Source organism: Volvox carteri (genome assembly GCF_000143455.1).
Source record: "Volvox carteri f. nagariensis unplaced genomic scaffold VOLCAscaffold_54, whole genome shotgun sequence".
In the NCBI taxonomy this organism is placed as follows: domain Eukaryota; kingdom Viridiplantae; phylum Chlorophyta; class Chlorophyceae; order Chlamydomonadales; family Volvocaceae; genus Volvox; species Volvox carteri.
The window spans coordinates 420,402-434,307 of record NW_003307597.1 but is presented as its reverse complement, the minus strand read 5'-3'; the positions used below and the strand labels follow the sequence as shown (position 1 = coordinate 434,307).

The following is a 13,906-nucleotide window of genomic DNA, read 5'->3' as shown; positions in this document are numbered from 1 at the left end:
AATATTTTGTTGATGACCTACGTGTATATGCATGAAATATACATGAAAATAGCGACGGACATACATACATACATACACGCAAGCGTGGGTGAATGGACGTGTGTATGTGAGTATATATGTCTGTGCGAGTTTGCGAGCATTTGGGAATGCTTACGTACGTCCTCTTACATCATCATATACCATATCAACTGGTTGGTTTGCTGGGGCGGCTTTATGCAAGATATGCCGTACACAGGTACGGCAAAGATTTTAACCAGATCCTTTGCATACTCTGGAAAATGTGAGTATGTGAGTATGTATGTGTTGATGTGAGATCCGTGTTTTGTGCTTTTATGCTGCTTCGTTTAAAATTGTGGGCTTTAAAGTTCGTCGCAAATCCTTCCGATGGTGGAAGGTAAAAAGACCCCTAGTCGATGGACGGTGATGACCTGGGATAAAGTTTTAACCTGCGAGCCGACCAGGAATGGAGTTGGGCCGCTGTCGACCCGGCAGATTCCGTTGGATGCCGGTGGTGGGTGCTCAACCTGAGCGATCCACTGAGTTACAAGATGAGGGCGCCCCGAAATACCCGCGGGGAAGGCAGGGTGTGCCGGGTAGCGGCCGCAGGGTGAGAAGATATGACCCCCCTGTTCCACACATACATACATACATACATTGGCCTTTTCCTTACAGATGGCCCCAGCTGGGGGAGATGGCTTTAAAAGATCAAAGCAAGGTTTCGTCGTGCTGCGTGTACGACATGCGTAGGTGAAAAGAGAAACGTACTGAAAAGGGCCGACAGGGAATTTTTAACCTCCTGTAAAAACCCGTTTGGCTATTGAATGTCGCAACTGGCAGGTAGTGCTTCTCCCCAGAATTATCCACAGCGTTGGCGTTCACAGTGGCCAAAAACACAGCTCCTTTCTCTTGCTGATGGTGCTCTTCTCGTGATGGCGGTGGTGGTGGTGGTGTCAACGGCGCGCTGCACCAGGAGCTTCAACTCCACACACACCTGTTCTCTCTGCAGACAGACCCAACCCCGTTTCAGCCCGCTGCCAAAAACAACCACCAGGCGCCCCCGAACAAACACCTTGACACCTTGGGAAAACTACAGACGCGAAATGATAGGATGAATGAATGAATGAATGACGCTACGCAACGGGTTTGAACGGCTCCTCGGATTACAGTTTGCTATGAAATGCTGCCGTGTCGCGGAGCTACTCGCTGTCGTACAAACAGGCAAAATCCTAAACGGATCCAAAACGCAGTGTACGGATGTGTACGGAGTATTACTTCACCGTCACCAAAACATTGCGGAGTTAAGCTCCAGAAATACAGTGCCTTGCTAACAATCTTGGTCCCCCAAAGAGATGGGAATGGGAAGAAAAGATCACCAATCAAGCTGCAAATGAGCTCAAGACTATCCAGTAGCTACAAGGCACATGGATTACACATGCATACCATGAGCACACACAGAGATAGTAAGCCCCCTCCGGCGCGAGATCGCTCCTATTCCATCAATAATAAATTTAAATGATAAACCGCCTCGCTTTTCTCCTCAGCCTCAACCTCTTGTTTATCACAACCTTTTCATCATGTACAGAAGAAGAAACATTTCCTACAACAACCTTTTTATGTACAACATCAACACGACGATCCGTGTGTGTGTGTGGACAATCTATTATGAGACAATGTACGACTAATGGCAATGATAATAATTATCATACTTATAGCGCGTATGTCAACATTGTGACTGTTGGTCAGCTTTCAGCCAATGTACATCAGCTGTTGGGCCCGTTCCCTTGTTTTATCCCGTCTGTCCGTCTGTCCTGCCTCACTGCTGCTGCTTCATTCTACGTCATCATCAAGAACACAAATAAAATAATTTTCCACACACGTGCTGAATGGCTGTTCATCAGAATACGAGTTTCGAAGAGTCCAAGGCGGTGGGTCAGTAGACCAAACCCTAAAACCTCTTACCAGGATTGTCAATCCTAAACTCTAAAACCCTACTAATAAAACGAATGCAGACGACACGAAGTAACATAGCCGAGTCCACCTCGCGCTTCACACGTTCCTGCATTTACACTCGTACGTCATGACGCGCACGTTGACGTCATCAGGACCGACAAAAAGGTGTATGTGTAGCCAACTGCTCGCGAGAGAGGCTTTTGCACTATACCCGGTTCGCCGCCGATCTGCCGTACCTCACCCAGCAGCATCCTGACTTAGTGATCTCCAACCACCGGTAGCCAACCGCCGCAAAAGCGCAGAGGCTTTTATTTCATGCTGTGATGTTTTTGGATTTCCTATCTTCTTTTTACCCTTTCAGGGCCCCGCTCAATTGCCGCCGCCTGAACTTGGCAAAACCCTGCAAAGTTTCATTTCACTCCTGGGTTCCATTATTGATTGAGGGCGCGTGAACCTCCGGAACCGGTCCTTGGAGCGTTGTTGAATAAATGGTGTCACATTGGCTCACAGGTTGGTTGAGCTCTTTGCGTACAAAGCGCACATGTTCCGGTGATAAATAGATCCACCATATGCCAACCTGCCATCCGCAAATCCACGCGCATGAGCGCGCATACATACACAAACATGCACATACATACACATACACAAACATGCACATACATACACATACACATCCGAAGTGCACTCCTTAACACAATGGGTCACGCGGGATGAGGGGGACTGAACCCCAATATGCCCTCGGGCGGAAGAATTTACCCTGGAGGAGTAAACTCCGCGTTATGGTGTCCGCGGCGCAGGGTAATTTCTGCCTCTGCGTGCGGGTGTATGTGTTAAGCCAGAACAACACACGTTGACGCGTGATGAAATTAAACCAAAAGGAGTGCATTTGTTGAAGTATGTTTCAATGACGGAATACGGAGGGATATTAAAATTGAGACGGGACAATGCATGAACGAGAAGGCACTTCAGCAGTCTGCTGCGACATCATCTCAGTTTCAACGTCCGTTGTTTTGAAACGCGGGCTGGGACCCGCGCGCGCGGCAAAAGATTGCCTTTAAATGTTCGCAAACATAAAGCATGAGAGTTTTAAGTGCAGCGAAGTTTCGTGCAGCGTGGTGCCTTACCTGTTGACAGGAGATGACCATCGGGTAGGGATGAGTCCAGGCAGTCCGTGGGAACTGCAAAGAGTTGCAAATATCACAGAATTCACAGCAAATGTTTAACGCTGGTTTGCGAATTTCTGGCATCATCGCAGTGTTATGAGAAAGCGCATCAGGTTTCACGCCGCTGCCGCTGCGTTGCTGCATCAATACTACGAAGGACGACTTTAGCTTTGCCAATGAGTTAATGATTCGTGACATTATCTACCTTCCCTTAGAGGTGGTAAGTTGATCTCTCGAAGAAAGTCCAGGCCTTGAACTTGCCAACTGCCAGGTTGCGCCTGCAACGATTCAACAGTCATTGTGTAGCCTAAGCAAGTACTGCTCATGCTTCTTGATAAGGGAATTGATATTCTATTTGAAAAGAAAAGAACTCGCTACCTCTCGCGCGAACAAGAGTTATGGTGAGGTTAGGTGTAGGTTGGTTAACCGTCTGTTTCAGCAAAATAAAACTGAGTGCTTGTCAACTTCTTAACTAAGATAAAAATGCCTTACATAGCTGCACATTCCGGAATATCTGAATCCCTTACGGGTCCAACGGATGCTACACGGAAGTTGCTTGCAAACGCTGTACGACTGTGGAGCGTGTTGCAATTTGATGCAGCCAGATGCGCTTCCTCTTGGCCACAATGCTGCCATAAGATAGTGAACGTGATATTTATCTGGCGTCTGGCTGGTTGATTTCCTGGCCATCCCGACATACGGCAATACAGACCCTTCTCTAGCAAAGTTTAGGCGTGGGAAATACTACTATTGCACTAATCAATAATGCACATGGCATCAATGTTTCTAAATTTACAGCTTGGCTACCACAAATTTTTCCAATTTTGCATCGCGATTCGGCGTCCTAATCCTACGGCACTTTCCTTTGCCTATTTTGGGCACACTTTAGGCTGTAGAAACGTAGGCTTTAACTTAGGCTTTTATACAAAGTATAATTGATTTTCGGTGCATTTTGTACAGATTTGGCGGGAACAAATAGCGGAAGCCGTCAAGCGTTGCGCTTTCGCTAATCTCATAGATGTGCAATGACAGTGGCGTGAGCCATCGAAGCTAAAACCCCTGCCGGGGCTGGAGGGCTGGCAGTCAGACAGTTGGAAGGCCGTTTGGTACAGTTTGGTAGGTGGATTAGCGCTTTTCCCTGCATCTTTTAGGCGGCGGGCAGCTAGACACCCCTGCCCATTCACAGCTCTCAAAAGTACAGCAAATCTTTGAGGCACCGCCCATGCCTCACGAGTATCCATGGCTAACGTATTTCAAAATGATGCTGGAACGATGCTGCTTAAACCGGAGAATCAGATGACACCTAGCAATACGCATCCCCAATCCTGCGGGTGAAGCTTCTCCTGCACCATCCTTGCCCGCTCCTGCCCATGGCGGACAACAACAAAATGCCTTGCAGTGTCTCTTGCGTGCAGGATTGGCAAAGCGGCGCATAACGCCGCTATAGATAGATCCGCGCAAGCGCCTCTAAAGCAGCCGGGCAGGACGTCTCCTTCTGATCAGTTTCACGTCTGCGCCTTATTAACCCCTTATTACCCTAGCGTTGCTTGGTTCTTAATAAACTCCGCGACGCTGATTACGGCATCTGCTTTCGTACACGATGCTGCTTTTGGACGTGCTACCTCAGCAATAATTTCTATCTATCTATCTATGTATGTGTGTGTTACATGGTTGGGGGTGCGTGACCCATACCTGTAAGACCCTATCTATCTGATCTGGAGCTTGCTCAAGCAACCTTCGCTTCGGTCGCTACCGGACAACGACTGAATCGCCCGATCCGTCGCAATCGAGCATTGCCTGTAACTGAGGTGCCCTCGGGGAAGAGAAATAGTCGAATAGTTCCCTGTGCCGTATGGTTCCTCTTACGTGTGTGTGTGGTTGTTGCAGTGGCCTCCAGACTCACGAAGAGTAGAGCCATCGGGCCAGCTGGCCGTGCATCACTGCACTAGAGACTAATATACAAATTAGACAATCACCCAGATGAGACAACTAAAGGCAATTAGACAGTCAAAGCGCGTACGTGGTTCTGCTCTCCAGCATCAACATTCCGAGACTGTCGGAATGTCCGCATCTTTTATGATAGCAATAAAACCTGAACAGAAATAAATCAGATGGCACGGCATCTGCGGTTCTGGCGGCTGCTGGTATGATGATCGTAGGGGCCACCAACATCTAGCCACCTCCGGCTGCAGCACGTTCAAGTGTAGGGCCCAAAGTTCACAGCTTGAACGTGTATAATACATGATATACAAATTCTGGAATACATTCGAATCTGCCTTGGGATTTGTTTACCGCGATACGGTTGCTGCGCACCAATTCTCGAGCTTCGGGAAGGTCGGGAAGATTCAGATCCATCGCTCGCTTACTTGACGTCTTCAATCCGCGACACCGACTTGCGTTCATAGCGGTAGAGCAAAAGGATTACACGACACGGCCCTCTTCCACGCATGCATCCACTCGAGGATCCATCTGTTGGCGGCAACAACAGGTATACACGTACATTTTCCCATTTCGCAGATGAGCAACGCGCAAAGTACAGGAGCATCAAAAAGCCGCAAGCAAAAGTATTCTAGCTATGATAACAGAGATACATAAATAAATATTAAGATGCGAAAGCAAATAATTATAATTATAAAAGTTCCATCCATGACGCCGTTCGGACCCCCAGCCGCCTCAAATCGGACAACACAGCTGCGCCAGTCCACGAAGCCTCGAGCCATCGGAAAGCGGCTCCGACCCAACCCTGCTAATGCCCTGATAATGAAGCGCGTCCACGTCCACGCAGGCCGCCACGTCGGTTGGTAACTTGTGGAATAAGCTTTGGTGGACCTCCACCCTTTGGTAAGGTTACAACAGGGAAAGTGATACCCCCATGCAACGAGGGCTCATCTACGTGCAGTGTATCTTAGTTTCCCTTCTGTACTGTTTTCCCCCCCGCCCCCAAACACACATACACACACACGGACACACGGACACACGCACCACAGGAAGTATATAGGATACACGGCTGACATCTTCATGTGGACCAAACAACATGAGAAATCTGAAAAACACAACGCCAGAGGAGGGGCTCGCCTCCAACATTGCCTCCAATGGAATGTTGATTAGGAACACGACACAACACGATACGACATGATACGACACGATACGACATGATACGACACAAGGGATAATCAGCCTGAAGGGATTCCACGGCAAAGAGCTACTCCGGCCTCCCAAAACTCCTCCAGGAGCCACGCGCGTGGCCAGGCACGACCAGCACGCAGCCCACAACTGCTGCTCACCAGGCATATCCATCACACGCAGTCGCCGAACAACAGACTGAGACCACAGCGTAATCAACCATATATAACGGACCAGACGCCGCCGCGACTTGCACACACGACCGGGAGTCATAGGAGGAGGGAAGTGTACAACTCGTACGACAAACGCCAATTTTATATTGGTCTTCAGTGTCGAAGAATACATATTCATAAAGGTGTGATACACACAGAGAACTGGATACTCCAGGGAAGGCATGCATGCCTTACAAGAGCATGTCTTGCATGCTTGGGGTTGGTATAGCGTACAATCAAAAGCAGGACCTATATTGTACAAACAGGCAAGAATTTGAGCCGTACGAGAGGCTAATAATGGCCAGCAATCAGCGCCGTCCTCCGCTCGCCCTGCCTAGCTACCATCGCCTTCCGCCAATCCTTCAATCTTCTTCCAGCTACATCCACCTCGCGGGGCGCCAAAGGAATGCAAATTTCAAATCTTCGATTTCCCGCCAATTTGCCTCCTTTTTGCCCAACCTTATCTGCAGACTGTATGGCTGATGCAATAAATTTGAGGATAAAAATACGGACTTGGATGAGATTGCAAAGCATGAAAGCCCCGGGGCCCCATTTTGTTGCCACCTTGAAGCAACCGCGCGGCAAGGAAACGCTTGCTGGTCATTTTTCCTCACCTCCAATTTCATCTTATCTCCGCCTACTTCTTCTTCTTCTTCTTTTCTTCTTCTTCAACATGTCAATCCATCCTTTCTTCTCACGTTATCATCACTGATCACATCTCTCTCCATCTTTCCCTGCACTTTGCTCGGCCACCTCTGGCGCCAAAAGAAAATCAAAATCAAGACTGCAGCCGCCCAACTATAAGTTTTTCATTTTCCCAAAGGTTTAGCTTCTGCGTGCGTGCATACGCAACTCAAAAAATCCTCTTCTGTTTCCGGCTTTCAACTTTAGTTGCAACAGGCAACTGCATTTCGCAACAGCAGGACCTGACACATCCATCACCTTCACCCTGCTCACCTCCAGTTTAGGAGATCAACCACCAACTACCAAACGCCAACGAATACACGGATTACGGCAAACAGAAGCCCAAACAGCGCCCGAAAAATAGATCACACTTCGTAACTACCTACCTACCTACCTACCTCAACTACCTACCTCAACTACCTCCCAATTACCTGCTACTTACCTACAAAAACAGTTTACCATTATAACAACTTGCCAGACGGGCATGCGAATACGAACTGTTCATTACCGTACGACCCACATGCATGACTACTGTACGGGCACGTCCGGCGGGCACACGGAAGGATGACGCCGTACAAACTCCAGTATTTGTTTCCTCTGAGACTCCAAAAGCGGAGTGATGGTTGAGTATACGTCGGTGAAGAGGGAGGACAACTCGGGCTTGGGCACTTTGGCCGCGGCGTCGAGCGCCTCCAGCACCTGTATGCATGTGGGTTTTATGAATTTTGGGTTTAAGGGTTTTAGATCATAAAACCCTTTCCTCGAATTCGCCATCATCATGCGAGACAATCAAGCCTTACGCCTTAAGAAGGCTTTTCATCATTAACGAAATGGCAAAGTAATATGGCCTCAACAGGCAACACAAAGAGTGTGAGGTGAGGGGGGGGGAGGTTGTTTCCCGGTAGGCCTCCAAAATGGAAAGCACCCGCTCCGAAGCCATCCTGTTGTGCGGATGCGGATGCGGATGCTGGTGTGCATGTGGGTAATGCTGGTGCGCGTGTGTGGTGGCTTGCCCCCACCACCGAGATTGCTGTTGCGGTGGCGCTTCTGGCCTCCCGACATCCCCCCTACACCCGCCCCCTACAACCCGCCCCCCCAACCCCTCCTAACCTGTACACGGGTATTTCGCCGCAACGCCGCCTCCTGCGCCTCGTCCCACCAGCCCCGTCGTACAAGCCACGTACGGAAACGTGCCACTGGATCGCGCGCCCGCCACGCGCGCATTTCTTCGCTGGTGCGGTACCTGCAGCACGGTACAACAACCGTACAAAAAACCGTACAACAAAAAACTCTTAGGAAGCAGCAGGTTAAGACATACATAATAAGACCGATGAAAAAAACCACATTAGCAAAAAGCCGGCAGCATCAGAAACCACCTACCGTGTAGAGTCATCAGAAGTCGAGTGGTGCCCGGAGCGGTAACTCATGCACTCGATCAAAACGGGACCGGTTCCGGAGCTGCCGGCTTCACCTAAGAAGCCGCCAGGAGTCGAGCCGGTTCCGGAGCTGCCGTACGGCATACACAGCGCCCGCGCCCGCGCCGCCACTACCGCATTATACACCGCGCGCACGTCACCGCCATCGACGCGGAGCGTCGGGATGCCGTACATTGGCCCACGGCCGGCGATGCCATCACCTGCGGACAATGACAATTATGAAACATGACACCGCAATAACCTAAGTGAGGGTGTGGATGATAGTAAGTGTGCATAAGAACATGAGAACATGATATTATAGTATTATCGGGATATTATTACTATATATATTTACTAATAATATCCTGATATACTCATTATATCCTGATATATAGTAGCAAGGAAACATGCAAAAGACCCCGAATTGCCAAAATAAGACCGCCGCAACGTTCCGCCGCCGTACCCTTGTACTGCTCATGTGCTGGCGTCGAAATGGCATAGCCATTATTTCGACAAATGAAGATGACGGGCGCCCCGAGCACCGCGGCGAAGTTGAAAGCCGCATGCGCATCACCCTCCGAAGATGCCCCATCGCCAAAGTATACGACAGCCACCTGCTGTACGCGGTCCATCTGCCGTACATTCCGTAAAAAACGAGTACGACATGAAACACGGGCATATGTCAATAATACATACATACTCATACATACTCAGGCAGGCGGCTGGCAGAAGTTAAGGCCTGACTTCTGCTCCCAGTCGATCCAGTCGACCCGGGTTCAAATCCGCCTGCCAGCTCCTCGGGTGTTTGAGGAGTGATGAAATGGGAGGTGGCTCCCCATCATATGGACGGTGTAGGACGTGATAATATCAACTTGCGAGCTGACCAGGAACTAAGTTGATGCGCCGTTGATCCGCTAGATTTGGTTGGATGCTGGTGGTGAGTTGCCGAACTCAACGAATACATTCTGAAGTCGGATGGGGTGACGGATTAGGGTGCCCCTCTAGCAGGGGAGAGCAGGGACTGCCCCGGGAAAGGGGGCCGCTGGCGAAGTTAACCACCCTGTAACAACATACATACTCACACAGCCTCTTTCACAAGCCTGTCCTTCACCCCCGCCAACCGCACCTTGTATGCGTAGGCTGCCCCGACCGCGTGTGGCATCTGCGTGGCTAGCGGTGAGCTGATGGTCTGGTAGGCGTGTTCGGGGGAGCCGTAGTGGATGGGCATCTGCCGGCCCTTGCCGGGCTCCAGGGAGTTCCCCAGCAGCTGATGCGGGGAGGGGGTCGGGAGGGGGTCGGGAGGGGGTCGGGAGGGGTCGGGAGGGGTCGGGAGGGGGTCGGGAGGGGGCGGGAGGGGGCGGGAGGGGGCGGGAGGGGGGGCGGGAGGGGGGCGGGAGGGGGGCGGGAGGGGGCGGGAGGGGGGCGGGAGGGGGGTGTCATATGCGGGGGTGGAGGGGGGGCAAGGACAGGAGTCATATGCGACAAATTCAAAAGAGATAACCTCCAAGAGGGCAGTCCAAGAGGAGCCAAAGAAAGGGGGGTAAAGGAAAGGAGGGATAAGACCAACCGCTGGCGAGTGAAGCAGCAAAAATACGGCAACAAAAACGGAGGGGGGGGGAGGTAAGGTAGGGTAAGATAGCGCATAGGGGAGGGAAGGGAAAAGAAAAGAAAGTATGGTTGGCCGTGCATTGGTTGTTGTGAGAGAGTAGCAGGAAATGCCGCTCGTTGTGTGCAAGGAAATGGTAATTGTGCACGCAACACACGTGTAACCCTGCCATCGCCAAATGTTTTTGCCGTATTGTACTACATTTAGAGATCGCACGGCGTGGCTGACGTGGCACGGCGTGGCCGACGTGGCGTGGCGTGGATTAGAACATGTGACAGCTCATGTACGACTTTTGCGTACGGAGATCACGGTGGTATTTATATCGAGGCATCCTGCTGCCACGTGCCCCTCCCCCTCCCCCCTCCCCCTCAACCCTTCCCCCTCCCCCCTCCCCCCCCCCAACACATAAAACCCATTACCTGATTTGCAAATTGCTCCAAGGTGAAGCCCCGCCACATAAGAACACCCTGCTCCCTGTACTGGGCGAACACCTGCACAGACGAAAGAGCGCGAAATGGGTATCTGTTCGTCTGTATGTGCGTTTGTAAATCTGTAAGGTCTGTATGTACGGCAAATCCTACGGAGGACGATCAACAGACGTCATGTGCAACGACGCCACGAACCAGCTTCCAACGGGCTCTGCTTCACTTCATCGCTGTGCCGTACTTTTCCGTACTGATGGGATACCTTTCGGTGGATACCTTTGCGGTCTACATCCCGGACATATCATACGGCATGTCGTACATCAACCATTCATACGGCCGCAAAGTGTACCATTACAAAACCCCCCTTCCCCCACACACGACACAATACGACAAGACACGACACAGTACGACACGGCACCGGAACCGCAACCGTGCCCTCCCGACCCAGCCCCCCTCTCCCCCCCCCCAAAACACACACCATGTCTTTTCCGTCTAGTCCAGCTGCTGAGCCAATGTTGGTGGCCTCCTCCCCCTGGCACGTGAGGTAGAAGGAGAAGCGACCCTGGGCATAAGGGGGGGGGACGAATTATGGACGAGAGGGAGGAGGGGTGGAAGGGGATGGTGGAAGGGGTGGAAGGGGGGCGGGGGAATGAGGACCGGAGGTGCAACCTGGATGGGGCATCCGGACGCACATACTTACACACATGCATACATACATGGACGAGCGGGCAGGTGGCTGGCAGAAGTTAAGGCCTGACTTCTGCTCCCGGAGGGTCCTGGTTCAGATCCGCCTGCCGCCTCCTCGGTGTATGAGGGGTGTTGAATTGGGAGGTGGCCCCCCATCTTGTGGACGGTGTACGACGTGATTATAGCAATTTGCGAGCTGACCAGGAACTCAGCTGTGGCGCCGTTGATCCGCTAGATTTGTGGTTGGATGCTGGTGGTGAGTTGCCGAAACATTCTGAAGTCGAATGGGGTGAATGGATTAGGGTGCCCCTCTCGCAGGGGAGAGCAGGGAACTGCCTCGGGAAAGGGGGCCGCTGGTGAAGCTATACCACCCTGTAACAACTTACATGCATACATACATACATTACATACATACATACATACCTGCCGTTGAGCCTCATAGAACAACGTATCCATGGTCTGTAGCCGGGCCATGCACGTGTACATCTGGAGTGCTAGCTCCTGTACGGCAGCCGTCGCAGTACCAGATGCAGCAGTAGCAGTAGCATAAACAGTAAAGCATGCTAGCGACCAGAACATCGCCAACATGCGCGGCGCGTGTGAGGTATCGTGTGCATGTGTTGTGAATGAGGGTGAGGTATGAGGGACCTTTGAATCAGGAGTTCATGTCGCAATTATACGTTTTATAATTTCTGTCGTACCTGGCTGAGTGGGTACGGCACGTGCGCGTCCCGTACATCTTGGCCAGTTGAGTCTATCGTCCGGTAGCAGGGGATGCTGGGGGCAGGGCTCTCAGGACCCCCTACGAACTGCAACTGAGAAGTGTACGGCAGACGGCCTCCCGGAACCTCCAAAAACGCATCACTACTGCTACTGCTGCTGCTACTGCTGCCGCTACTGCTACTGCTGCTGCTTATGCTGCCTGCGCGTCCTTCGGCACTGCTGGTACTACTGCCAGCATTGTCCACCGCCGTCGTTGCAGCTTCAGCTGCGGGCGAGGCCGACGAGTACGCTGCCGCCGCAAAGCTAGCGTTTGAGTTGGCGAAAAAGAGGCGTCCAGAGGGCAGTGCTGAAGCTTCTTCGCGTTCAGCGTTTCCTCGCAATCTTGCTACCAGGCTGCCTGCTGCTCCCCTTCCTCCTTCGCGTCCGCTTCCAATACATAAACGGAACGGACTGATGCTGGAAAAGAAGCTGCTTGGCTGCAGAGCTGCTGTCGCAAACGATGGTTTTGATGTACAAGCTTCCAGGGCAATTACAAAGGCCCTGGGAGCGCTTGCTAGGAGCGCTGCGCTGCAAGTGCGCGACTGCATGTTTGGACCTTATGTGCAACCGTCAGGTAGACGTGGTCGTGCTGGCGAGAGAAACGGAGTCAGGAAAAGGTAACTTTCTGATTTAGGTTTGCTTGCCTTTGTTGTTGAAAGGAAGGACGAGTCTTTCGTGGATATCCTGGGTCTGCGCGCTCCTGCTGCGCCGCAAGCATGTAGGCAGCGTCAAAGAAAGAGTTTGTAAGATAAGAGACAGGATTTTGCGGGACCGCAAAAACAGGAAAGCTGGAGAAGCCGACGAAACTGCACGTCAGCAATCAAGGCCAGCATACAATGTTAACGCACGGTAGTTCCAATAGTGAATAAATATTTTAAAACGGAGCTATTAAAGGTACGGTCCGTCTCACCAACTGACTGTCATAAAACAGTTGCAACATCCACAGGTCAAGACTCCGCCAAATTGTTTGAAAAGAAGCCTCACTCAGCAGTACGGCCTTGCAGCTAAACGCACGTATTACGGTCATATGTGTGTTGTAAAACCAGTGCTCCTACTGGTGTTCGTCCAATCCTGTCGACACTTGAGGCATTACCGTTAGGGGTAGTTGTTGAGGTACGGAGTTCATCTCTTGGTCCATGGTGATATACTTGCTGGTATGAGGTCTTTGTCCTTCTCTTCTTCTTCGTCTTATAATCTTCGTCTACCAAGATACCAGCACATGTAACACATCCGGTAGCTTCCTACTTGTCCGTTTCTTAAATGTCCGGATGAGCATGCCGTTTACAACAATATGAAATCAGCTCTTCCTCAAAAAGCATCATCCAGTACGGAATTCGGTTACTGTGCGCAATTGCTTACTGAAGAACTGAGCGCCAGGTTTATTGAACGCTGTAGCGCCGATCGTCCTACGCCCAGGATCATAGCGGTCTTGAGTACAAATAAGTCCTTAGCATTCCTAAGTTGCGCGATAACCACGTGGCTCAAAGGAATGTAAACTCTATTCCTTGTCCCATGAACCTGTCTCACGCATGGGCCACAAAACTTAGAGTTTTCCCTCAATTCTGCGATGACTTTGTTAATGGCGCTTCTTTACGGACTCTTGATGAGAAACATGAAGATTTTATTTTGGATGCTGTTGATATCGTCTTATCGCCGGACAACTTGGCCAACACCTTGTTCGGACTCTGTCGCGCATGTGGCGACTTCGGTGGGAAAACGAACATAAAGAAGCCCTTTGGCGGCTAGCTCTTGATGGTTTCCCTGCCTTTCCTATGCTTAGGGCGCAACGTCTAAGAGGCGTCCCTGCTGCTTTGTATCCGTGTGGTGTGCGCATGGTTTGTGGGGATCGTCGACATCATTTCTGGGAGTGTACCGTCGC

The 13,906-nt window shown here is 51.1% G+C and overlaps 1 protein-coding gene across 1 annotated transcript; it reads right to left on the bottom strand.

The window, feature by feature from the left end:
* Positions 1-7,678: 7,678 nt before the first annotated feature.
* On the bottom strand, positions 7,679-12,119 carry VOLCADRAFT_42256 (uncharacterized protein; the record flags this gene model as incomplete). The annotated part of the gene is made up of 10 exons (XM_002955675.1): positions 7,679-7,831; positions 8,243-8,375; positions 8,513-8,590; positions 8,657-8,768; positions 9,011-9,179; positions 9,674-9,814; positions 10,573-10,644; positions 11,057-11,140; positions 11,689-11,766; positions 11,967-12,119. Coding segments are annotated over 10 exons (1,173 nt in total), but the record flags the coding sequence as incomplete, so codon positions are not given.
* Positions 12,120-13,906: the final 1,787 nt, after the last annotated feature.